The sequence below is a fragment of the Plectropomus leopardus genome, chromosome 10, assembly GCF_026936395.1.
Source record: "Plectropomus leopardus strain MGB_pleo_1.0 chromosome 10, ASM2693639v1, whole genome shotgun sequence".
Classification (NCBI taxonomy): domain Eukaryota; kingdom Metazoa; phylum Chordata; class Actinopteri; order Perciformes; family Serranidae; genus Plectropomus; species Plectropomus leopardus.
The window spans coordinates 18,551,310-18,579,117 of NC_142185.1; the positions used below are offsets into that span (position 1 = coordinate 18,551,310).

Below are 27,808 nucleotides of genomic sequence, written 5' to 3' on the forward strand. Positions count from 1 at the left end.
AAATAAGCAAGAAATTAGTAAAAAAGTTACATGAAAACTATTTGATAATTAGTAACAAAAAAGAGAGTAAAGTAAAAAAAAAAAAAAAACCCAACAAACAAGAAAATTACCTTAAAAAAATATACATTTTACATCAATTTGTCAGCTTGCGCTGTGACTGTAACTGTGGAAGTGAATATTTTATCAAAAAGTGTTGGAACCCCCGGCAGATTTGACTTCATGACTACACAAATAATGTCATTACATAATATAATCATCAATCCAAGATTAGCAAATGGCTATTATCAAACAAATGGGAATAACAGGTGAAGTCTTGGCTCAGGATGAAGAAAAGCAGCTCCTCTTGATCAGAAAAGACTAGACTAACGATGGATTAAAAGTTGAAAATTTTGAAAATTTTTATTCAAAAAAGTCAAAGAAATGAAAAGAATAAACCTTAGGCAACATTCTAGTGAGAAAACAAAAGTCTTTGGCTTTAACAAACACTACAAAACAAAGTGACAGAGGAAAGGTTCTTTAAACTGTACATACAAGTTACCACTGGCAATTGTGTGGCACAAGTAAAAAAAATAAAAACAATAAACTTTCATATAGCTCTATGAAAAATCTCTTATTTCCTCAAGCTGTCTGTACAACAATCTTCATAAATTAGAACTTTTTTTTCATATAACTTAATGACTGTTCAACATGGTGGTTACTTATATGAGCAATTTTTTCTTATGTGCACCTCTGCAACTCTTGACCCAGATACTATGGCACTTGGTTCAGACACCACTAGCAGCATTAACCTCACAAGACAGTATTACTTCTCAGTCTCAGGCATTACACAGAAATCTCAAGTATAATAACAGCGGCCCTTTAAGTTTTTTGCACACCCGAGCTTAACTACAGAGGACATGCTGCTGCGGGTTTGTCTCGACCCCAACAAAGCATCAAACGTGTTTGTTTACAGGAGCACAGATCCAGTGAACACCACAAGGCTTTGTTGTCATTGTTGGTCTTTAACGTCTTAAATAAGCCTCTGGAATCTATTGCCATGAAAGCAGCAGCTCTTTTCAAACTATGAAACTGAATGTGTGAATGTGAGTAGAAACATGTTGCCGTCCCCCTCTAATTAATTACAACAATACATCATTTTAAAAAAAGGTTTGAAGGAAATCAAAAAGTATTCAAAACAATCTATAAGGAAACAGCTGTGTGTGGCCAGCTCCTGAGCGTGGCATTTGGTCTGGAAGGGCGGGCTGGACCTGCTAACCCGACCTAGTACAGAGGAGAAAGAAAACTCTGAGGTAGATAACTGGTCTGACGGACCACCAGGTCGAATCACAGGCTTACTGGAGGATACCATTATAAAAAAGCCTGCTGTAATCCACTATGTTTAAAACATAATTTGTCTTTTTTTTTCTTTTAAAAAAAGGCAATAACGCTGTCCTTTTTATAATTAAAATGTATTTTCTTTTTAAAGGGGCAGTTCACCCCATAGTAAAAAATACATATTTTGTAGTGCTACTTATTAGTCTAGATTGTTTTGGTGTGAGTTGCAGAGTGTTGGAGATATTGACCATAGAGATGTTTGCCTTCTCTACAATATAATGTAACTGGATGACATATATATATATATATATATATATATATATATATATATATATATATATATAGACACACACATCTGAAAAACTCAACAGCAATGCCACTTTCCAGAAATCATGACCCTGTTATTCAAGATAATCCTTTCTTCTTTACTCTCGCAAACTGTGTCACAGAGCAATGTGCACGAAATGTAAACATTAATGGCATCCTCCTTCGCTGAGCTATAAAATTAGCTAACTCAGTGGTGCGCTGGTGGCAGATGCATGCTTTCTTCTGTGCAGTGATACAATTGATGGGTTTAGTTCGGTAGACAGAAAAAAATTCTGACATTAAAACTGCTCACAACAAGGTCTGTGGCTTATCCTGAGTAACTTGGTCATGATTTCTGTAAAGAGATATTTCTATTGAAATTTTCAAATGTATTTTCTGGGGCCCTGAGCACCATAAGCTCAAGGCCATTTAGTTCCATTATATTTGAGAGAAGGCAGACGTCTCTATGGTGGATACCTCCAACCTTCTGCAACTCACACCAAAAACATCTAAGCATATATATACCACTACAGGTAAGAGTAAAGATATGCATTTTTTAAGTTTTGGGTAAACTATCCCTTTAGCTTAATCTTACTATAATTTTGCATTTTTCCATAAGTATGAAATTAATCTGTGGCACTTGTTGGATCCAGGCCTTCCTTCATGCTTGTGTGTGTCCGCACTTGACTATTAACTATGAAAACTGAATGTAATTGTACAAAAAAGGCACACTGTCCAAACTGCAATCTAACTTGCAGAGTCACTTGTGTCCTGGTTAAAGAGACAAATGATTTCCTCAGTGTACTAGCTCACAATCTTTGGTGATGTAAACTACAATTGAAAGTGCCTGTTTGTTTCCTATCAAAGAGCGAGGTGCAATATTCATCTCCTTTCATCCCCCGACTTGCTGAACTTTTTGCCGAAGTTCTATTACAAGGCTTTGATGAGTTTTTTTCCTTGCACAATCTTAAGTCTATGTTTTGCTGTTGGTTTTTTAAATGAAAGTGAAGAAGACACCCCGTCAAAATAACAATTAACATCACCCCATCAGACAAAAACACTGACAAACAAAACACATTTGCCCCTTCTCATTCCCCCGCCCCACCAAATTCAATTTCGTCTATTCTACAATACCATGTGATCAAAAAGGCAAGATTCAAAAGGTAACACATTCCAACATCCAGAAACATGTAAGGTGTTCATACTAAATAAATATTACATCCAGTAAGATCCTCAGATGAGGTGTCTTCTACATTTCTATCAGTTTTGAAAGGGGAAACACGTTGATTTACTTAAAAAAAAGTCCTACATAGCTCAATCCCAAGGCAATAGCTCTCAGCATTTTTTGCTTATTACTGCTCTCTGTGGTGGTCTGTACAACTTCTGTATCAAAACTATAAAGGCAAATTTGAATCAGACAGCAAGATCAATCTAAAGTACTAAGAGAAATCACTTTACAAGAAAACAACACGTAACACTTCACCATAGCAACACTCACACAGCAAGCACAAAAACATCACTTTCAAAAGGTTGGGCTGAAAAAAGTCTTCAGAGAAAAGAAAAAATCTGGAAATATTAACAAAACATATTTACTGTCATGCACTTTGAACAACTGGTCACATGAGTCTTCCTTGCATCCTGTGGCAATCCTTGGTAAAAAATAAACATTTTCTAGTATGAAAATAAAACTTTTTCAATTTTTTTTATATATAATTTGTATCATTTGATGAACTCATATTCTCTCTGAAAATGTTACCAAAAATAGTCTCACTTAAACGTTTGCAGAACCTGTGCAAAAAAGTGAAAAGATCCTTAGTATCCGTTGCATTTGTAGACATGATTGTTTTAGCTGTTGCCCGAATGTTACCTCAGCACTACTTGGTTTGTTGGTAGGAATATGGGGAATGATTGCCGGATGAGTCCACTTGTGACTGTGCACCATTTTCCTGCAAGAGAGGGTAAAATAACAATGAGCTGCTGTTTCAAATGACCACAACGCTTTACAAACATCATGCTGCAACAGTGTTAATGCACGTACCTCTGCAGGAACATTTGATGTCTGCATGTGTGCATACTGCGGGATATATGCTCCTTGCATAGCTGTGTTGGCGGCCATAAACTGCACAGTGAATTAGAGAAAAGTGGCTTCATATAAACAGCGTGTTCATGATCTATATAGTTTACATTTTAAAGGAATATTTCACCAACAAAATTATCATTTGTTTATCTATTATTCACCTCTTGTTGCATTCAATCTGTGCCTCCATGGTAAACAAACAAAATTCTTGATGAATTGAAGTAAATGGGGCAGTGTTTAAAACAGCGAAAACTTTATAAAAATATCTGATTACGTGCATTTTCACTCAAAACTTACTATTCAAAGCACTTTCACATACGAGCAGTGTGCCCAGGCAAGCTGGTGTGTGCAGTTATGCTTATGCATTCCAGTGAGTTCAAACGAACATGTTTTCCCATGCACACTACTCATTTTTCTGTGGGACTGTTTGTCAAGGTTATTAAAGTCAGCTAAAACTAAACCAGGAATTAAAATTAGGTGTGAAAAAAACATTTTAATGAACTGAAATAAAAATTATAAGATTAAGATAACTTATTAAATTTCTCCCCTGACAAATACAATCCATATTTTAATTAAAAACCAAACTAAAATGAATTCTCAGAACAATAAAAAACTAAAATGAAAGGAGAAACTCTCTCAGGAATCTAACTGAAACTAGACTGAATTAAAAAACAAAAACAAAAATAAAAACTAATGAAAAATGCAAAACTATAAAGACTGTGGATCTGTGGAAGTCTTTTAAATAGTACAGGTTTGGAGAAAATGCATGTGTTTGCGGCGTACTGAACATATCACTGAATGAATGAGGCTTTAGCATTTACTACAAGAGTTCTGTGAAAATTTGTAAACAGGCGTTTTGACATAGTTTTGCTATTGCTAAAATTCAATTAATCAAAAATTTTCTGTGCTTGGATTTGTCACAAACTGTCAAGGAATGAAAGAAAAACTGCTTTTACTTGAAAAAAGTAATGTAATACGGGGTGAGTAACTGCTATACAAATGATCCTTTTGTGTACAAAGAACTCTAATGAAGCACTTTAAACTGCTCATTCTAAAATAGGAACAAAGTGCGAACTCAATTCTGATCCCATGCAGAGTCCTCTCACCGTTCCTGCACTGCCCAGAGAGAGGTGACTCATCTGCTGTGCAAGAGGGGCCATCATGGAAGCAGGCTGTAGTGACATAGACGGGTCCATAGAGGGTGATAGCACAGTACCCTGGAAGAGAAGCGTGAGCAGATGAGAGGAACGTATGCAGTTTGCGCTCACACAAAGTCACTGAGGAAAAATTGTTCTGTAAAACTAATATACTCCTCAAAAGGCACATTGAATAAAGATGATCAAATGTCACAAGTACGATGCCTAACATCTTGGATGTAAAAAACATAATGAGCTTTGCAGGGCTGGATTTCAGGCAAAGAGAAACTGAGTAATCTCAGACTTCACATCTGATGCCCACACCAGAAGGTGAATAGTCACAAGTTGAGCAAGTTGTCTATAAGCATCTTGGCTGGCCTGATGCATCTAGCAGTGTTTTCTCATCTATGCTGGCTCATTTTCAAAGCAAGAAAGGACTCTTCTCTCTAAATTCGAACCCATCTGTTATAAAATATTCGGCATCTGTCACCAAATACGCAGCTTCACATTGCCTCTCCAAAGCAGTCGTTTTTACGTTCCTATACAAACACTTCAGTGCTGCAAATCCTCGAGGATCAGTGTCACCTTATGTGTAACTACTACTATCCCATATTGTGTCTGTCTGTTTACAGAAAAATGTTTCAGTTTCGGAGAGAAATGTGCGATTAAATGGCACAAAAACAAAAAAAAGGGAGAGAGAGTTGTGATGAAGACAACGATGATGAGAGGATTTTGTTCTTACTGGGTGCTGCATGATGTAGGGTTGATGAGGCACCCAGGATGGGTTCTGCACCTGGAACATCACAAAAACACGCTCTGTAAACACACTGGCATTGTACAGCTGCTATCAAGAGATCACATGCTACTGTGACTGGCACGGCAACAAAAATGAAAGGCCGCCGTGCCCTTTGGCACACATCTAACCCACACCGAAGCCCCAGAGGACAAGTTTCTGGATCCTGATGACACATGGTTTACAAACACAAATGCTAAGTGTAAAAAACTGATGAATGAAACGCTGTCTCTTTGTTGTGTTACATTATCAAAGCTACACATATTCAGCACTGAAAAGAAGGATTTAAACCTGGTATGTTGAAACCGGAGACATGTAAGGAGACATGGACGTTTGAGCAATCATCCTGTTTGAAATACTGTATGCTGGTGGGAAAAATCTGTGGACACAGAATAAATTAAACAAATTATAGCACAATGAAGTATATACCGACCACGTGAGTGTAATCTAATTTGTAGCTGAAGCTTACCCGTTTTGCATAGCAGCTGCACTGGGGTCGTAAGTGAGTGTCATTCCAGCCTGTGAACAAAAAAAAGGCAACTGGTTTGGCAACCAAACTGAAGCATGTGAGACCAACACAACATCACCATACAACAGTCTGCTGTGCATCTACCGAGCTGGAAAGAGGGCAGGTCTTGGCTACAGAAGACTTACTGATGAACAGCAGGAAACATAACCAGGATTACAACTTCATAAAAATTGTGAGCGACAGAAACAATACTTATGATTTAGTCCTTTATATTCTGGGTCTTCAGCAGGGTTCGTGACCCCTAGGAGGTCCTCAGAGTTACCAGTGGGGACCCCCAAATTATTGTTAGTTCATTTATTTTGAGATTAATTTCAGTACTTTTTCCCCCAAAAAATAAAAATATGTCTGAAAATACACATGAACATGAGTCCAACATATTAGCAAAGATAAACTGGCCTATTTATGAAAAAATGACAGTACACAACATTAATGATCAGCTAACTCTTACATTTACACATGAATCCTTGTGAAATCATGTGAGCCAGCTGACACTTAATCACTGTGCGGCACTTATCCAAAACAGTGAGGTGAAATGCTTAGCTATCATTGATGTACTCGTGGCCAATTATCTGTATTATTATTTTTCCATGTGTGCGGACATTCTTGTGAGCCACAGTAAATCATTTTGCCACTTTTTTGTGCAAGAGACTCTCACACACTGTCCACCTTAGACACCACGGATGCACAGGCTGAGGATAACTCACCTAGTCATGCTAAAACTGCAGCTGACTTTTGCTGTGTTCACACTGTCAGTGACAACGCAACAGTATGACCAACTACATTATGGCTGAAGTATTTCTAAAATGCTTGTAATGGAGTTATGTCATCAAAGGCTCATGTGTGTCTGCTAAAAATATTGATACTTTTGATCTTAAGATCACATTTTGTCGCCCCATTGCATCGCTGCGTGCACATAAAGCTAGCACAGGGTTAGGCCAGAAACAAAAACATATGATTGGCTGATGCTTCACTGCATCATTAGAATGCTAAAAAAGTTGAGACCAGCTCAACTTTGATTTATGGCACATCAGGACTGTCCCAGCGACAAGCATCTGGTGTCAGATTTTACCTTCGTGTCACCTTCTTCCATTGAAAATGACTTGTAGCCTGTTGCTGTGTCGTTTGTAGTGTGAAGACAGAATAGGCAGCAACAGGCAAGTGCAGACAAGACAAGACTCAAAAATATTCTGAGAAATATCTCAAGTGCAACTCAGTTTCATATTTTATATATATATATATATATATATATATATATATATATATATATATATATATATTTATACAGCTTTGGGGTCCTTGGCCTAAAAAACATTAAAGACCCCTGCTTTAGATGACTCTTCAGCAACACTAAAAAACAATAAAGTCACTCTTAAGTTCCTCTAGTTTTTCCATCATGTTTGTGCGTGCACCTGAAATGTGTCCCTTATTATTCCTGATTTAATGGACAGTAATAACATGTACATCACATAGGTGCATGGCAATCAAAAAACAGCATACGTAAGGAAAAGGTAACGCCTGCCCTCCATGCTGCAAAAGTTAAATTAAGACAACCTTTTTCAATTCTTCTTGAATCTTTGTCAGATCAAAATGTTTAATAAGTCAAACCCACAACTATATTTATACATAATGCACACCAATGGGATGTGCATCTTTATGATGGCAGGTGTGGTTCACCATTTTCACCACTCAGGGTGATAAAACAATTGACAATACATTATAATAAATATGTACATAGGGAGAAAAAGGCCACACTACCCTTTTTCTCTTTTTATTATTACTATTGTGGATTGGTTCTCATCACCACTTACCAGTCTGGAGTCACTGTCTCTTCCCCAACCGCGACCATTCAGGGCAAATTTATTCTGACTTTGTCGCTTTTTCTGTCCACCATCAGCAAACTTGCACAGCAAAGGTTCGGATGGTGCTAAAGAGACACAAGTGGTTAGAGAATAAAATAAAAGCTTTGCCTCATACAAACATATTTTCTCCCTCTCTCTCTCTCTCACTTACACACACACAAACACACACGCACGCACGCACAAACACACACGCACGCACAAACACACACAGGTCTGTTATTGCTTGCTATACAGTCACTCACTCCCTTAAGCCAGGGAGTGCACATTTACTAGCCAGCCTGGGAACGCAGACATCTAATTTGGCAGCTGTGGAGCTGTAATCCCCTCCCCTTCCTAAAGGAGGCGAGACCAGCAGAGACTATTTCAGTCTAATAATCCAATTAAAAAGCTTAGAGAGGGAGTGGAGGCCACACAGAGCAGCTCCCTCTCTCTCGTTCTCTTTGTCAGTGCTCTGCCACTTCAGGCTGAGTGTATATATGAGCAGCAGACTCACTGACTCCTGTTGGAGGCACAAATCAGCCAGCTGATCACTTCATCCTGCCTATACAACACCGCTCATTAATACTCTACACATTACCGTCATTATAAGACAAATTCTGTTATTTTCTTTCACGTATTATTTCATTTCATTTGCATTTAAATCTCTGCAGAGCATACCGGCAAATATAAGATATAACACTGCATATCTTACCTGGAACACCTGCAGGTGTTTTAATAAACTTTCCATTGAAGTGAGAAATGACTGCGTCACATTTTTCAGTTGACTCCATCCTGCAGTTATAAAAGACACACAGAGAGCATAGCAACACTGAGCAGGTGCTTTCCAAGAACTGCTTCCTTTTTAGGTGGGTGGAAGACGTGGTTCAACATAAAAGACGGCAAGCCCATGGTGCACATATGCTGTAATTAACATGTTTAGTGCAGGCCACACAGACCTGTTATTGCACACCTGTGCACACGCACATGCGTGTGATTCAGTCTGATATTTGTGTTTTGTCAATCATGACCCTGGCCTCACCTATCAGGTATGTCAGTCAAATGTCAGGTTGTGCAAGTATGACTAGTGGAATCCACTGTAATTATATCACCCAGTCACTGTGAAACTATTTCTTCAAGGAGCTTCCATTTGTCCACACATGAAGTGTTCTTTCCACCTTGTTCTTGACACATAGCTATGTGGTTTTATGTTGGTATTAATTTTAGAAATGAAACCCTTTCTGCTTTGAAAGTCATGGGGCTTTTATGATGAGAAATCAGCCAAATCAATTACATTTCAAAGCTCCGCTCCAGTGAAAAAAATCAAGCTTTTAACCTTGTTAAAGATATACTATGCAGGTTTTTTCCCTAAAAAATAATGTATAGACTCATACAGAGGTAATCCCTCTCAGCCATCACTTCATCACCAGTCATCACCTACTAAAAGTGTGTGGCGGTGTATTTATCTGCAGAGAATCTGCCCTGAGCCTATATTTTCTTATGCTCTTCTGATTTTCTATGTTCTGGATGTTTTTGGGCTTGTACCTCCACAGCACGGTCAAGTTTTTATAAAAAGGTGGCTACCAGGTGCCAGACCGTAAGCAGCATGCATCCAAATATAGCAAGGTGAAACACCAAACGAGAGTAAATTTTAGCATTGGCTTTTTCTACCTTTGATGGCGAGCGCGTTTACAGACAGTAACTGACAATACTGCATTATATACCTTTAACATGTTCATATGATGTTTTGATTTGCTACAAGACATATCATGAGCAAAATAAGCAGTCAAAGCCATGGCTGAGCATTTTCTCCTCAGGTACACAGTGTACCAATGGCTCTCTAAAAAAACACTTATTCTTCCAGGGTTTGTTATGTCACAAACCTAAAGAACCAATCCTGTAAGGCTACGTAAAACGAAGGGTATCAAAGAAGAAGTCAGGCTACATATGGGTATTTTGGGAAATAAGTTTCACTTTCACTAGTCAGAGGTTTGCATGTTCTACGAGGCGAGCAAGTTTGCTCAAGCTGCAGGCGAGCAGCTGAAGGGCGAGGCTAATTTGCAGATTCATAGATCTGCAAATACTAAATGAGGCAAACCCTTTGAAACCTGAAACGACATCATCTTTCTCGTGCTGCTTTCAGATGCCTTTCACAAGTACTTAAACCTTGAGCCATGAGCAAATTGGCGGGATTTTCTTTGCAAGAATTTAGTAAATTTAGAAAAAGACTTTTATAGATGCTCGGGGAAAAAAGAAAAAAAAATAGGGAAAAACTTTATTCATAATTATCATAATTACATATTTAAAATTATGTAACAGAATTTTTTTCAAGCACTTTTACTTCATCATTTATATTTTTTTGGCTTTTTATTTAAAAAAAAAAAACAGGTAATTTTCTTGTACTTGCTACTAATTTTTTGCAAATTTTTGGGCAATTTCTTCTTTTATTGCTTATTGCCTTCTTTCCATATTTGTAAAGAAAATCATGTTACTTTGCTCTGGTTTCATAGAGTTAACCCTAACTAATTGCATAGTGTAATAAAGTACGTGGTTGCTCAGTGTCTTTAGCCATGTTTCAAAAGAAATCAGACCAATTTGTTCAGGTTTCCTGCGGTGTCGTTCCAGGTTTCAAAGGATTAATCAAAGCCTGGAGAGCCCCCCAAATACACAGACAGACAGTCAGACAGACGGACAGACACACACACACACACGCACGCACACGCACACGCACACGCACACGCACACACACACAAGCTGACAGAAAGGCAGAGTGTTCCAGTGGGATTGCCATCAAGCACCAATATTTAGCTGATTTAGTGTTTCAGTGTTTGAAAGATCCGCGTGCATACACTAATTTTGGTGGGAAAGGGGTATATTTTACACAAAAATCTGACCTTGCGAAACCCACTCCTCTGCTGTTTCCACTAGAGTCCCTCAGGATGCGTGTGGATATGACCTGGCCGAAGTGCTTTAACATGTTCTCCAGTTCCTGCTCATCCATAGACACAGGCAAGTTGGAGATGTACAAGTTTGTCGGGTCTTGTTCTTGTTGCTGTATAAAAAAAGAAAGAAAGAGAATACAATAAATACAGCGAAAAAGGGTAAGAGGAAGCCAGGGGTCATGCAATAACACTATCGGAAATGCTTGAAATGCACCTGGGAAACACAAATACATTCCTTTGTGGTATCACATTCACACTGGCTTTACTAACAAGGAGGACGAGAGGAGGGAAGAAGAAGTTTCCTTACAATTCCATGTATAATTTATGCCTGGAAATGGCTAAACATTTAATAGCGCTCTAATAGGGAAATCAGTAATGGGGTTAACAAGTCTCCGCTTATCTCGGTTTCTTCCTGTCTGTCTCTGTTAGAGGCTTCAGGCAGTAAAGGGTCACTATGAGCAGTGATAAATAGAGATTTGCATGCAGCCCACAGTGGCTTGAGGCTCAGCTGATTTCTTGCTGTATCTAAATAGCATCAGCAGAAACATAAGACATGGCTACGAGTCCCTGGGGAGAGGCCTCTCACCATTAATATTCATCAGCGTCGTGTTGTTCAGACTCAGCTACAGGGTCAGGTTGGATTACTAAAAGCAATACACTGACAGAAAAATCTACATTTCAGAAACAGAGGGCAACGAATGAGCCACAGTCTGCGCTGCAACAAACTCACTGACTGAACGTGCTTTACCTTTCAGGCCTTTGGTGGCAGAGCTGAGCATTTATATTGTGAGGTGTCCCCTAAATGACCTCCCAGTTAGGCAATTGATGAATTGTTAATAACAGGAAGCTGGCTTCTTTTCTCTTGTTATACATTACTTCATGAAAGATACATTTTGACCCAGTCTTTATTGTTTCTATTCCTGAAGAAATCATGCTTGTGACTTACTCAAAGATAGTTTGAGGGTGAACTGAATGTTTTATTGGTGCAGTAAGTCAGCCATAGCAGCTCCTCTGTTTTAAAACGGACTATTGTTACTTGAAATTTGAAAGAAAGAAAACTAATTATATGTGTGAGTAAGAAGCTCAGAGAAATGCAGGGACACTTGATTTGAATGGCTCAACACCCATCAGTCAGTCATTAGATGTGACTGACGCATGCTTGTGGAAGAAGAGCTGATGAAGAGGTGTGGCTGATGGAGGGGTGTTACTCTTCTCCTTGCTACAGGGACAGAGAGGACAGGATGCTGTAAAAATGATGTGATCTAGACTGTACAAATAATGGACATAGCTACCGTAACCTATTGATTCTTGGACTGCCGTTTTGAAGCCTTGAGTTTGGCATTTCGGGTGTCTCCATCTTTTTTTGGGGGGGGGCAGAAGTGATCATATTTGAATGAGAGGTTAGTGCCAGGGGTGGATCTGACTCATAGTCTGTGGTGAGGCCTCACAGGCCATTCAAACTGTCCCGCCCTTAAATGTGAGTAACTTTGGGCCTTGACAAAATGTGAGTTAACGGGTGAGTTACAAAAAAAATTCAGCCCCTGTATAGTTATCATGATGGTTGAAATTAGCTATAGAGACTGGAAGTGTTTTTAAAACTGGGCTGTAACATATATATTTCTGCTGTTAAGCTGGGCATTTTAACATGGGGCCTATAACGATTTTGCTCTCTTTTTGGAGCCAGCCCCTGGTGGTCAATTGAGGAAATGCAGTTTTTGGCACTTTTACGTTGGCTTCATTTTTCAGCCAACGAAAATTAAGCCAACGGGTTGCACTGTACACTTTTTACCTTAACTTAACTGTTCACTTAACTGACTCCCTGTTAGTTTTATAATTGATTTTAAGATTTTACTGATCACTTTTAAAAATCGTCTGGGTCTGGCCCAAAGCTAATAACAGAAATGTTGACCTCATATGAGCCAGCTTGCAACCTTAGATCCTCGGGTAGAGCCCTTTTGGCCATTCCAAAGTCCAGGCTTAAAACCAGAGGACATAAGGCTCGCAGACTCAGAGACTTCTTTTAAATCATTTTCAAAAAGACATTTTTACAGACTTGCATTAATGTGATGTTGTCTGTTTTAATTCATATATTTATTTTTTATATATATCTTTCTTTCATTCTGTCCTGATCATGTTTAATTCTATTATTATTACTATTATTACTGCTTATATTTTTTTAATTGTATTTACACTTATTGGTATGGGTTGCTACTTTTGTTTTTTAATTGTTTCTGTCTCTAATTTTCATTATCATCTGTCTTTCTTCTAATGTGTTCTTGCCTCAGATCTCTCGCCTGGCCTTAAAAACTCTTCTTGCTCCTGCTTTGCTTTGTTTGTCGAAGCACTTTGTATACTCTTTTGTATACACTTTTAAATGACCTACATAAAAAAAGTTAGAATAATACTCATTATTAACTTAACTGGGGTATACTAATCTAGCACATCGACAAATTATGGGTGCCCACTGCAGCCTCAATCTTATCTGCTGGCCACTCAGCAGCTCCACTGAAGCAGCTGTGACTTTAAAAGTCTTCCTTAAAGACGCTAACAACTGTGGTAATGAGGGACGAGCAAGTGCTGTTTTTTCACTTCCTCTGTTCACTTTTAGCCCGCTGATCCACAGATTAGACTGCCACTTTCCAGTCAAAAGAAACAAAATAAAACAATGCTGTTCCTCTATTAATGCCACCCACACAGTTTGATAAAACCATCTAAAAGAATTCCATGATGTACAATGCTGCCTATGTAGATAACTTCTTATACAAATGTGCTTTAAGTGAAGCCCTTAAGCACATAATTAAGTATCACATGACATTCATTGAAATAACGTATGGTAAAAAAGAGGAGAAACTCTTATCTGGCCACTTCCCACCACCTGCCTTTGAAATAATAATGAGAGAAAGCCCGTTGAGGGTGGCTGTGAAGATAACCCCCCCCCCCAAAAAAAAAACAGGAAAAGGACCTTTGTCAGAGAGTCCATTAAGCCCAAACAAGCTGGAGAGAAAGGCCCACACTTTATAATGGCATTTACCTTCCACAATACAAAGATTAAACTTCAGCATGCCCCTCGGAGCTGCTCTATTTTAATTAAAAAAGTAAAATGGGTGCACAGAGGCATGTCAAGAAGCTCTACAGATCCCCAGACAGGGAAATGAGGCCAAGGGTTCTTGCTCAGTGTTGTATGGGAACTAATTTCCCCCGACTGGTTCCTGTTACCATAACAACACACAATTATTTACTTCCCTTCTGATGTCAGAAAATGCCTTAAGTAATTCAGTCCTACTTTAAAGTCATCTGAAAATCTCCAATGTGAAAAACTAAAGCTGGATCTCTAGTGTATGGTCACCAATACAGCAATAATTTAAACTATTCCTTTAGCATGACAATTTATTATAACTCCAAATTTCTCAAGCAGAGAAATTGGTTTATTTTTATTTCCTGCAGGTTGGCTCCATTCCTTTCAAAAACATGGGGCGGGGGGTCAACTTGACAACAAATGTAACAAAAGTGTCAAGAAATGAGTAAAATGTGACAAGAAAATTACCTAAAAGTATTTATCTTTATGATAATGAAATTTTTTTTGCTCATTTTGGAGCCATGTCTTGTTTCCTTTTCCTGATGTTGCTTGTTGTCTTCTCCAAATATTTGAAAAGAAATCAAACCAAATTATTGAAAGAAATCAAACCAATTTGCTCAGGTTTTAAAGGGTTATGTAAAATAATATTTCAGCCACATAGTAAACATACGTGTAATGACAGGAGGCGACAGAAAGACTACTCTCAGCTTCAGGACAGGCTTACTGCAGAAGTATGTGCACACGGTGGATAATTTCTCTGCTATGTCATCCTCAGCAACAGCAATCTCTACACCCTATAGACTAACTTTTGGCGCCACTCACGTCTGACACCCTTCTGAAGCTTCATTGTGAGCTGTCAGCAACCATTAATGATAAATATATGCAGCTCATGAAGGGAAATGTACACAAATAAACCACATGTGCGCAAAGCCGCAAATACCAAATACTTTTAATTACTGGGGAACATATCTACTAAGAATGTAGTCCGGCACAAATGTGCACATTATTAACACAAACACCGTATTAAAGATATACTGTGCAGGATTTTCCTAAGAAACATTGCATACATTCGTACGAAAGTAATTCCTCAATCATCACTTTGGACCCACTAGAAGTGTGTAGTGGTGTATTTTTCTGCTGAGACTGCCCTCTGCACGTATTTTCTTATTTTCATCTTATTTTCTGTGTTCGGGACATTTATGGGCATGTACCCTCACAGTGCTTGGGTGAGGTAGGGGCCTTATAAAAAGTTAGCAATCAGGTGCCAGACTGTAAGCAGCATGTATCCAAGACACAAAGCACAAAATAAACACATCTACTAATCACTTGGTTGAAGAGTTTCAGTTGACCAAGATTTTCTACTACAGCCCTACAAGAGACAGCTTTTACTTTCACTTTTGCTGGAAAGTTTTAGACAAACAGTCCCTTACAGTCCTGCATAGTATGCCTTTAAATATACTATTTATGCAACAAACTTGACAGAAAATGAGAAAAATGGGGATAAGACAGAGGAGAAAATACACTTAAATTGAATAGAGAAGAAAGATTACCAGCTCAAAGTGATGCTGTTCTTACAGAAAATGTCTCATTAGAATACCACAGTTAAATGCAGTCATGTGCTCACTCTCAAGTAACTGACATTTTTGACCTCACAATTCATTAGACATCAGTCACCCGCACAATCGACAGGCAAACTGAGACTGTCAAACTGCAACAACCCTGTGGATAGGTGTCCTATTTGCTCCAAAAAAAAAAACAAGTGCCTCAATAAATTTGGTGAAATTTATTGACGCACTTGATGATGCTAAACATCAATGAAGTTCCATAAACAAACACATATGCACAAATATCTACTGTTTTCAGCACATGCTTATTTCTTGATTTAACGTTAAGAGTCACTACAGAGTCAAGGATTCAGGAGCAAACATCCTGCAGTCAAGGATTCCAGTCCTGCTATTTAATACCACACAGATTAGGTTTAGGTCGCCTCCCCATATGGGGGAGAAACAGTGTTACTGGGTGACTTGTATGGGAGTGATATCAGGATTAGACTGTAATGAATCCTCACCTTTGCCATCTGAGCTTGGACACCAGTGGTCTTCAGGGCAGCCACGGCTTTCTGAGCTGCAGCGGGGCTGTCAAAGTCCACAAAGCCATATCCTGAGGAGACAAGCCGCACAGTTAGGACAATGTTCTATAGGCAGCACAAATAAATGGCTGAGCCTCTGGGTTGCATGGGCTGGCCTATGCCACTATAATTCTATGAAATGAAATGAAATGAAATGAAATGAAATGAAATGAAATGAAATGAAATGAAATGAAATAAAATAAAATAAAATAAAATAAAATAAAATAAAATAAAAAGCAGGATTGAGGGAAAAAAAGATAAATTCAAAGACAAATTAAAAGACAACATCACATTAAAGATGGTGATTTAAAAATAGTCACTGATTTGGCAAGCCTCATCTCCTCAGGCAGGTTGTCCTAAAGCCGACGGGCCCTGATGGCAAAAGCACGATCACCTGGATGGTGAAGGGCTGAGTGTTTATTAGCCCGTAAAACATATTACTATAAAGCTTCATATACAGTGTGTTACTATGTGAATCAGCAATGTTGTGTATATACTCCTGCACTATATACTCTAGGGCCACCTAACTGTGAGTATTTATGTGAGCTTTTGTGCCTGTTTGTGTGGAAGTAGAGGCAGAAAAGCGCTGAGGATGCAGATACCAGTGTGACGTTCATGGCTCAGGTCAGCTCTTTGTCCTGGGGGGTACAAACAGGGTGAACATATAGTCCCTGACCTCTACTGCAGCTGCTTTATTTAACCTATTCTAGCTATATTGTGGTGAATATGCCAGGGCTCTTTCGGCTGAGAAATGGGTCTAAAAGTTTAATGAGACTCTTCATAATTCAGAAATTACTAAAAATGCAATGGCTTTACAGAATTTTATGAAACTCAAGTTTGCACAAAGTTATGTCTAAAGCCATCTCTGGTTTTAATTCAAAAGTCAGTCAAAGTCTTTATCAGTGTCCTCTTTCACTGAAAGACATCAATTAACTAGCATCTGTATAATCCAGAGGAGAGTGACAAAACACTCTCTTAATCCCATCAGCTCAAGAAAGAATCAGTAAGCCCCTCTTTAGTCAGATGGGCAGTCTACTCGAAATGGGCCAAGACCAACACTGTCACTCAGCAGAGGGAGGAGGAGTCTGGCACTTCTTCCCAGGAAGCACCCGCAGCAGTAACACACCAACAGACAAGAGCCGAGGCTTAAAATAACATGAGCTGGGAGGCAGCTTTAAGCAGCCTGGCTGTCTGTTTCCTGACTTGCCCGGATCATCTGACACAACTGCATAGCTGTTGAATGACTTGATGTTTTGATAGATTTCCCACATTGGATGTCTACCATTTTCTCTGAGACAGTGTAGGACTGATATTCTCTCCTGAGGTGATGAAAATGCTGTGGGGCACTTTGTGGTGTTGAAAAGAGAGGAAAAACAACTTCACATACCTTTACATTTGTTTGTAGTTTTGTCCAGGATGGCCTTTGTTGATACAATTTTGCCATACCTATGGGAGGAGCAAAAAGGCGAGGCATTGTTAGCTAGGATTATGTACCAGACAGAGCCAGTTATAAAACACACAGAGAGGGAGGGTTGGGCAACAATCTATGACATCATTGTAAAAATATGAGAAACAGGAAGTGGTTTCCATGTGGTACTGAAAATCCCCACCATGTGAGTGCAAAGTTAAACAGTCTCTTTTTAACTCAACCGCTGTATCAAGCTTTACACAAGTCACCAAAGATATATTACAGAATTACTTACAGATGCTTGTGCGTATGTTCAAAGCACTGCCTCAGAAAACACGTAAATTATCACATTCAAAACTGGCCTGGTTCATGGTTTTGGTTAATCGGTGAAAAAAAAACCCACTCCTTTTTTTCAAACAAGAATGTCAATAATCCAAATCATTTCAGTGTGCATTTTTGTTGCTATTTTTTAAAAACTAAATGAAATGCTCTATATACACATTTCACTGCAACATCAAACTAAGAGAAGTCTAAGAAAAATTCAAATTGGGATTTAAAAACAAGTCAATCCTGATTTAGCTGTTTAACACTTTGAAACCTCAGCAAAGTGCTTTGATTTCTTTCAAAAACATGGGGAGAATGCAATGACCAACTTAACAAGACACAGCCCAAAAATGATCAAGATTAGTAAAAGAAAGAAGAAAAGAAGAAAATTACCTCAAAATAAATGAAAACAAAAGCGAACAAGAAAATGACCAGAAAAAAGTGCTGAAATTAAAAAAAACAAACATATTTGTAAACATTTTTTTCCTGTAACATTTTAAATACATAATCACAATAATTATTAATATAATTTTTTGGACATGTTAATGACAAGATAATGTTCTAATAATCCTTCTCCTTTTAAAAAAAAAAACTATTTTTAAGGTCATTTTTTTTTGTCACTTTTAATTCATTTTGTAAAACTTCTACCCTGTGTTTCTGCAAGAGACCAAACAAATTTGGTTAGGTTTCGAAGGCTTAAATAGCTTGTGAAAGGCTCCTGAATGCAGCACAAGAAATGTCGATCGATGTTTCAAAGGCCACCTCTGAAATGCTCCGCACAACCAAGGGGTTAAAGAAGGCCTCTGAATTCGTCCACTCAACTAGTTTGTAATTAATTCATTTGCTGTACATTTTTAATGCTGTACAGTGGTTTCCATTCTGAAGACTCTCTATACTCACTGGTGCGGAGAAGGAAATCTTCAAAATTTGGTATAATACAATATATGAAAGCTTCTTTCAAAATACATGTTTTTTCATTGGGACTGCATAATTAATTGAAATATTATCAAATTTTCAATATAGGCAAGTGCAATATCCAGTTTCAAGTAGCTTCAATTTTTTGTGTAAAATGGTGTAAAGGTGTAAAATGTCTCACAACATACCACCATGAATAAAGCATTGTGGTGATACTGAGATGCCCCAGCCTACAAACCATATTCCAGACATAAGGGAACCCGTTGGTTTGGTACAAACATTAGCAAAAATATATATTTTTATTTTTCCGTAAACAAATGAAATGTAGGGGCGCCCAGTAGCTCAGTTGGTAGAGCTGGAGCCCCATGTACAGAGGCTATGTCATCGCCGCAGCGGACGCAGGTTTGGTTTCGCCTCGGCCATTTGCTGCATGTTATCCTCTCTCTAAACCTTTCAAGTTTGGGCTGTCCTATCATAATAAAGGTAAAAGCCCCAAAAAATAATGTTTAAATGCAAAAATTAAGACTAATATCACAATTTCAATACGATTTCTTTAATTCTTTATTTGCATATGCTGCTGGACGATTTTCAATGTGTGTTTTCCCAGTCAGGGATTAGGCTAAATGCTGAAATGGGTGAAATAGCATGACCTTATGACCTTTTCATCATCTAATATTCAATCTCAAATCATTCGTGGCTACAGCATGTTTGCTCTTAATGTACTCAGGAAGTCACAAACGGCTCATTCAATACAATACAGAAACACATCTAAAGTGTGAAGTAATTGTTTCTGTGAAATAGAACGAGTGTGAAACTACCGCATTAAGGTTGCTCTCCTGAATCCAAAATGCAACCTTTTGAGAATCAATCCATAATTTAAGAAATTAAAAAAATCTTCAAATGATTTTTGAGTGTTGTTATTTAACCATCTGAATCCTCAATAACATCAAATAAAAAATACTAAAATACAATGTCACTGCTGAGCCCAGTTTCAATATGTAATATATTTCCTAACACCCAATGAATGAATTTGCAGCTTTGTGACGCAAATCCAGTATTGCATTGAGAAGACGGGTTGCAGAAAAAAAGCACATAAAATCTTAGAGGCACCTGGGTGGTCTTACTGCATTCAGTGCACAAAGAGAAATGAGGATGAGCCTGGCACTGACAGCATCTCTCCTTTATCCACACACATGATATATGAAACCCCTGCAGTTTTGCCCCATGTGCTCATCATATACGCTCTGTCCTCGTGTGTTTTCAAGATTCAAATGAGGCCAACAATAGCGCTGCATTTTTTTTATACACACAAAGACACCCATACGAATCAATAAGTGTCTCAATCCCCTCTATGCATGATTAAAAACTACTGTTCTTCATGAAAAAGAGTATTAAATGTTAGATAATTTCTTGGAAGATATTTAAAGATAAAAGATATTTGTTGTTAAAAATCTGCTTATTAGAAAGGAATAAAAGGCAACAATAAATTTCAACAAAAATAACACTGTAATAATGTCCTGATCTTTCAATACAATTAGCACTGAGTTGCACATGTAAAATGACATATTTACATCTTACACTTTGCACTTTATTTAGATTTTTACAAATGTGAGTCAAAAAGTGACTGCCACTGCAAATTTAAACTAGACTTTAAATCTAAGCCTGCCAAAAAATCAATGGCTGATCGATAGCAGATAATGATGAGAGGAAGTGTGGTACTCACGGCTGACAGAGCTTGACCAGGTCATGGTCTGTGGTTGAAGGCGACAGGCCTCGGATGTAGAGGTTGGTTTTGCTGAGCTGGTCCCAGCCTGCAGTGCTACTGCTGCTGCTGTTGTTGGCACTGCTGTTGGTGCTCGGGCTGGGTGGAGCCATGGGGTGTGACGATGAGGCAACAGGTGGCTGGAATAGGCAGGGAAACACTAAGTTGAATTCATGTTACGGCTGGGAGGTAATTAAATGGTATTTATTGTCATGGCTCACACCTCTCAAGTATAAATGCATGAGTCACCTCTGACCACAACTGTCAACTTAAAGCACTGAAAGACAGCTGAGGTGAGATTGATGGGGCAGCAGTAAAATTGTGTAAATGCATTAGGCGTCAACCGATATTGTTTCGATATTGAACCAGTATGTATTTACCACTAAAAAAAATCTGTTGAAATTTAGAACTGAGATATAACAACCTCCAACACAAAACTTTGTTTAAATGCCTTTAGCAAATATCTAATCAAATTGAAACTTTCAACACCATATACACCAAGTTCACTGCATTTTTTTTTTTAGAAAGTTCTGGTGAAAATTTAAAACAAAGTAAAAGTTCCTCCCATGCTGACACTTTCATGTATTGCTGACTGCCTTTCATGGTGTTGGTTGAGTGTAATATGCGCGCTTTTTCATTAATTCATTATACCTGCAATCATTAAAATAAAAGGCCGATACAGATAATCAGCAAAATGCCAAATATCAGCCCTGATAATCTGCCAGGCCAATAATCTGTTGACCCTTACAATGCATAATTGATGTAATATTACATTAAAAGAGCTCTATATGATATTCAGTGTATCTCTGATGCAGAGATTGTCTGCACATGGCTTTCAACATGGCTGGCAGCAAATGGTGCTACAAACGCTAATAGTGCTTACAACAGCAACAGTGCTGAAAGAGCTACGTAGTAATGGTGTTAGCTGGGGGGGGTGCTACACCTGAGTGACAAAACTGTCCCGATATCAGTGGAAACCATCATTTAAGAACATTACAGCATGGTGGCATTTAACTAGCCACTGGGACATTCACACTCAACCACGCAAGCACTAACTTGCTTGTGTGGGCGGACCATCTACCACAACAAAGTACAGAGAAGCTCAGATACACACACAGAAGAAGCATGATTTCATTCTCTGCTCAGGACAGGGCATATATAGATGATATGGCCAAGTTGTTAGCAAACAGTATCTTATTTACACATCCAGCAGATGATAAACATTAGTATTCATTTTGAGCTGTGTTTCTGGCAACCTGATGAATTGGAGACAAATATTCCCTCTTGTTTAGCTTTGTTTTGCACTCTACCAACCACTCAAGGACATTTTTAGTGATTCAGCAGCAACTGAATCAGCTGACTGGTGCTGTGAAGGTAGCCTATAGTGGGTTTTTAGAGCTTTTTTAAAGGTGAAAAAAGCTGACTGTTGCATGTGGAAATGATGCTGATGCGGCGAGAGTGAACCAAATGAGTAAAGTTGAAAGCTGTAAAACCAAAACAGTTTAATAAAAGATGCTGAAACGCTCTGTAGCACTGGGGTGAACTGCACAGTCGGGTAGGTATGTCACTACAAGTGACTCCCTCTCACAAGTACACCGTCATTTAGTCCATTGTTAATGTAACATTATTGAGTACAGCTGCTTTAAGTGATCCTTGTCCCTGTTAGAACAAAACAAGAACGCACTTTTCTGAAAAAAAAGGTAGGAGATAACAAAAGAGATGTCTCCCTGTGTATGATTTCACAAATACACAGACCGAATAAGGCCCGCTGTGCCCCCATGTATCGGGGGGGAAAAAGACGAACTGTCTGGACACTCCATCATTAGTATCATGTGGGTTTCTGTCCAGTGTGAGGATTAATGTTTTACTGTGATCCATATCTGTACAACAATCTCCATCGCACCTTCGCAGTCAGCACTATCGGGGTCCACAGGGGCTTGTAGCTCTGACAACAGTGTCACACTGATGTCACACTGCCTCGGGGAGTAGAATCGGTTAATCGCAGGTCAACATAAACAACCATCTCTGGTAAAGCGCTAGACTTCTTATCACTCTAATTAATAAAAAGCGATATCTATACGCTCAGAATGTTTTGAGTCACTTATAGCATGGCTTTATTTTGCCTATTAATTAAAGAAAAAAACAAAAAAAACTATTATTTTGCTCTGAGATTGTATAAAACGCAGACAAACAAATGGCACTACAATGTTCACATGCTATTCAGTTTTGGTACACAATATCTGCAGGGCCTGTCCTTCTGTAGGCAAGGAGGGAAAACCTGAAAATCCCTCAGTAATTGAGCAACTTTGTGCTTTATGTTTATAAGACACAGATGTTGTAGTCTGAATGAGCTCTCCCCTTCAGGGATGTGTTTTGTCCTTTACCATCCAGCACTGATTACCCGCCCACAACCCCCCTCTCTGAGAAATCACAAGCTCAGAGGAAGCTGATGGAATCCCAAGCATGAAGTGGTGACAGGATTGAGCAACCGAAGTCTGGACGAGAGGATCTTCTCCTGTGACCGACTGGTCAGCCGCCTCACATGCCTTAACAGTGAAACAAGTTTGACTTACTGTTCCCAATCTGATTGGTGCCACAAATCCTTCTTTCTTCTGCCATAACGAGCAGTTATCTGCTGTCTTAAGCAGGGTATAATTACTAAAGCTAACAATAATGAACATGCCTTTCGTGTTTCCTGATCATGCGCTCCTAAAATGAAAGGTAATGGATTATCTAGCAGTGATCTGAAAAAAATTGTTCTGAAGTTATAAATCTTTTGCAAAATACAAACCCTCTTCCAAAGACTAAATGATAAGAAATGTGAAATATATCACAGTTGCTCTCATGACTAGCCCTCATTTACAAACATAACCATGGCTAAATTGTTTTTCCTGATTTTTGTGAGGCCCTTGGCAGGAAACACGGATCACACATCAGGCTACAGTTAGGTCAAAAACCTACTTAACATGAATTACCAAAAGAACAGAAAAGACTCCTTCAGTAATGCTGAATAAAACTCAGTTCAGAACCAAACTGTAATAATTCTGATTTCAAAATGACCTTGCTGGCGCCAAAGTAAAGGTGACAAGTACTCTGTCATCATGCTATTTCAGTCTTGATGTAGTGCAACTCCTTTAAAGGGTAACACCACCTAAATTAAGAATTCTAATATGTTATTTCCGTGGCCCATAGAAGTTCTGCTCCATAGGCATAGACATAGCATAGGAGCCTGATTTTGTGGCCCCAAGGCAAAATGTTTTCTTTTTTTATACTGAAATGAGCTTTATTCTTTTGTAGTGTCCTCAATTTAGAAACAGAACATGTACCTATATACTCAGAAAATTCCACTAGGTTGCCGCATTTACACCTCAGTTCAAGGTGCTAATATCATGGCATAATACCACCTCACTATTCTGTATAATATGTCATATCGCCGGAAGGAGGAACAGGGTTGTCTCGCCTTTGCGCCAGGACAGGAGGAAGTAACAGCGCCGTAGCGACATGTAAAATGTAAATACGGGAAAATGTGACCATGGGCGACACTGGTGTGACTTATTGACGACATGTTAATTTTTGCAACCCACTGCAAGGTGACTTAAAAAGCAGCTTTAGCAATAAGTGGCTAATACAAAAAAGAAGAACCGGGGCCACAAATGTCCGCAAATAGTGAAAACAATGAGCTCCATGCCCTCCAATGAGATCAGCAGTCAGACAACAGAGAAGGCAAATGAATCTTATTAAGATGCTATGCCATTGTTATTGTTTAAAAGAATTGCTGACTCATATATCATATGTCACATTAGAGGCCGATGCTGTTGTGTGTTCCATGTCACGCCTCTTTTAATTGTGGGATGCCACAATGCAGGAATTACGCTGCTGTCATTTGGTTCTCTGTAAAAACGCAGGGGGGAAATAAAGAGGGGACTTCGATCTGGCCATATATTTACACATAATCTCTGTGTAAAAGTGGCTAGAGTCTAAATGATATCTGTATAAAAGGGACAGCCTGCAGGATAGGACCACTGATGAGACGGGTGTGAGGTTTCAAAAAGCAGCTTGTAGCACTTTGCAGCTAACTCAAAGAAGAGGAGCAGAAGCCGATAATGTCCACATTATGAGAAAATAATGAGGTCCAGAGGATTCCTACCCACTGTACAGATGACGAGATCAGCCACCCTTTATTAAGGAGAGTCAAAGATTGTTCTTGCATATTATGCCATTGTTATAGTTTATAAAGTGCTGCCAACACCAACATTATATGACGAGGGCGGCGCTGTTGTGTTACAAATCACACCTGTCACGCTCTTTTCTTTACAGGACGCTGGCATACTATCTGAAATGTGGACTTGGCAGGATTGGGGCAGACTGGGATGGCATAAACCCAGCATAAAGAAGGGACTTTGTACTTGCCCTATACTCCAATTTGTGGGCTCATAATATCTCCATATCTGTCAACGGTGCAGTTCCACACTTTACAGGATTCTTGACAACATTGGAAATTTGAGTTTTAACACTTAAGTTTTTGGATTTGGGAGAGTGTTTACTAATATTTTTGGACTGTCTTAGACCATGGGACTTATATGTATACACTTTTCAAATGGGCGTAGTTCCCTCTAACATGAAAACTCTATCACTTAGCCTTTTAAGGTTTTTTTCAAACACAAGAAACAAAAAAGTCTGCAATTACAGAATATTTCTTAGCACTTAAAAACACGGTTCTTGAATGCTCATCTATGAACGCGCCCTGCAAGAAAAATAGAAAGCTGAAGCAATTCCCTGTTCACAAATTTTAGGTAGACCCTATAGTGTTCAAAACTGTACATTTCATACCAATATCTTTTTGTTAGCGACCAGAACAAAAGTGATAACTTGAACTGTAGGAAAAGACATGGGAAAAACAAACACAACCAAAGGTGGGAATTCAATAGGGCTATAGAAAAAAGCTTTAAAATCTAAAAATGATTCATGCTGCAGACTTGCATTACATAGATTCAAGCTATAATTTATAGCATATGAAGCAACAACTCGAGAAAAGCCAGTCTTTCAAAAGAATGTCAGCCTCAGAGCTTCGAGCTCTCTTTTCAGAGTCTAGACTTCAGGTGAATGCAACTTCCCTTTTCTGTGAGACTAGCAGTGTTTTCATAGGTGTGCCTGGCTACTCAAATGCAGGACTGTGAGAGATGGTGATGAGGGAGAGGACGGCATCTTATCAGCCAGCTGCAGACCAGCAGAGCCCGTCATATCCGAACTGGAAATACACTGGGCTTCCAGTAACAGGCCTCGCCCATGGAGCTCTAGCCACAGGATAACAGCATGACCAAGACAGAGCAAATATGCTTATTTAAAATCTTTTGGCTGAAGGGAATTTAAAAAAAAAAATCAAGTTGTGACTGGAACAAAGCGAAAGCATAAGTGGACAATGAGTCATTTATACTGTATAATTCTGCACCACACAAAGAAACCTGATACTGCAAGATAACCTCTGCTTTTTGTCACTAAAAGTGAAGTGAATTTGGCAAAAGAGACAGACAGTGGTTGTAACAAAGCTCTCTCTCTCTCTCTCTCTCTCTCTCAATAAATATATATATATATATATACATACATACATGTATACATGTATGTATGTATGTGTGGTAGAGTTTCTGTTAAGTGGTGTCCATTACCAACCCATGTGTACTTCATTTACAATCCAACTTTTGCACCTCTCCTGATTAATATTTTTGCACATACTGCATAAAACTGTATAGATTATCCCGAAACAGCTATATTGTAGGCTACATGTATGTAATGTTTTTAAAAGCATCTTCGTAATTTTATTGTATTTTTTTTACTCATCTATTCAAATCCCTGAGTGTTAAGAGTACTTTGCCTTATTTCTATTCCTCCTAATATGTTTATTATATGTTTATAAATGCACCAAATACCAAAGCAAATTCCTTCTCAGTTAAAATCTATCTGGTAATAACCCATTTTCTGATCCTGAAAATATATAAAAACTGATGCTATTGGAGGTATTAGCTAAATATTTTTTGCTTTGTGGCCACTAACCATCAAATTAAGCATCAGCTGAGGTCATCGGCCTGTTTCTCTCCAGCAGTGTCGGACCTGGACAACAACCCGAACAGCAGGTATTCTCATTATGCACAAGTGGCCTATCTGAATGTGTCAACAAACAGAAACACAACACTGACATTACAAATTACATAAGTAAACCAAAGTGAGTTTTCTTTTTGTTTGAGCGACGGCTGGATGTAAGTTTATATGTGAGAGGCTGTCAAATAGACATTTAAGCCACTTCCACGAAGTCAGCTTTGTCCTACGTTATGTCTGACGGCTAGTCTTTGCTGGCGTATTTACCTGTTTGCGATACGGAGTCCTTAGTGGGTTTCCAGTATTAGCAAAAATCATCCTCAGTTCGAAGAGGGAGGGCAGTTTTGTTTTCAGTCAGGCTACAATCTTCTAGCGAAAAACATCAAACTCCTTGTTTAAGTAGAACAATTTTTTGACATGGATATCCTCCTTATTCCGCTAAAGGACGCAAACATAGGTTTCCACACATATTAGCTGCGTACATGTCCTTATTGTCGTCGACTATCCGGCAACTGAAACCTCCGTAAATTGTCCCAACTTCGATTGCCCTGCCCCGTTTGTTTGACTGGCTTCATTGATTTGCAGTCAGCGCTGCGCAGGACGAACGCTGCCACGGTGGGAAAAACCATTCCAACATTCGCTGTGGGGGTGATATTTTAACAGTTTTCCCCCAAATACAATATAATTTGGATCTGTTCGCTTTAATAAAGGTTTGAAACTCAAATTTACTTATCTGAAAAACATGCTTAGGCACTTAGGTTAATATACGTTGTCTTTTGTTTTCTGAACACATAATAGAAAGACACTGTTTCCACCTACGTCTTTGTTTGTGTATTACAAGTGCATACCAAACATTCCACCGTGCGACTGTCCTGATGTGATATTCTGACAAGTTTCAGGGTATTCTTGCATTTAGCCCATAGGAGATTATATTCAAAAGAGGAGCGCAAATCTTTGTCTATGTTTAATGATGATTAGCCTGTTAATGACAGTGGAGGATTCCATTCAGTTCGAGGCAGCAATATACCGATGATCAATATGACTTCCAATGCAAATAGCCATGATTAATTGGTGTTGTTTTAAAGAGGCCTGAGTAAAAACGATGGCTCATTTTTTCAAAAAGAAATGCTGTGGTAGAAATGCATGTAAACCGCAAACCTCTTTAAATACACA

General features: G+C 38.6%; 1 protein-coding gene across 1 annotated transcript; it reads right to left on the reverse strand.

The window, feature by feature from the left end:
* Positions 1-373: 373 nt before the first annotated feature.
* Positions 374-27,202, reverse strand: rbms1b (RNA binding motif, single stranded interacting protein 1b). The gene is made up of 13 exons (XM_042494580.2): positions 26,903-27,202; positions 20,507-20,685; positions 17,524-17,582; positions 16,077-16,168; positions 10,885-11,042; positions 8,706-8,785; positions 7,964-8,079; positions 6,096-6,145; positions 5,918-6,005; positions 5,576-5,626; positions 4,804-4,914; positions 3,659-3,739; positions 374-3,566 (listed from the first exon to the last, which is right to left on the reverse strand). The coding sequence occupies exons 1-13, from the start codon at positions 26,951-26,953 to the stop codon at positions 3,495-3,497; spliced, it is 1,188 nt and encodes a 395-aa protein (XP_042350514.1). The 5' UTR covers positions 26,954-27,202; the 3' UTR covers positions 374-3,494.
* Between the last annotated feature and the right edge of the window lie 606 nt (positions 27,203-27,808).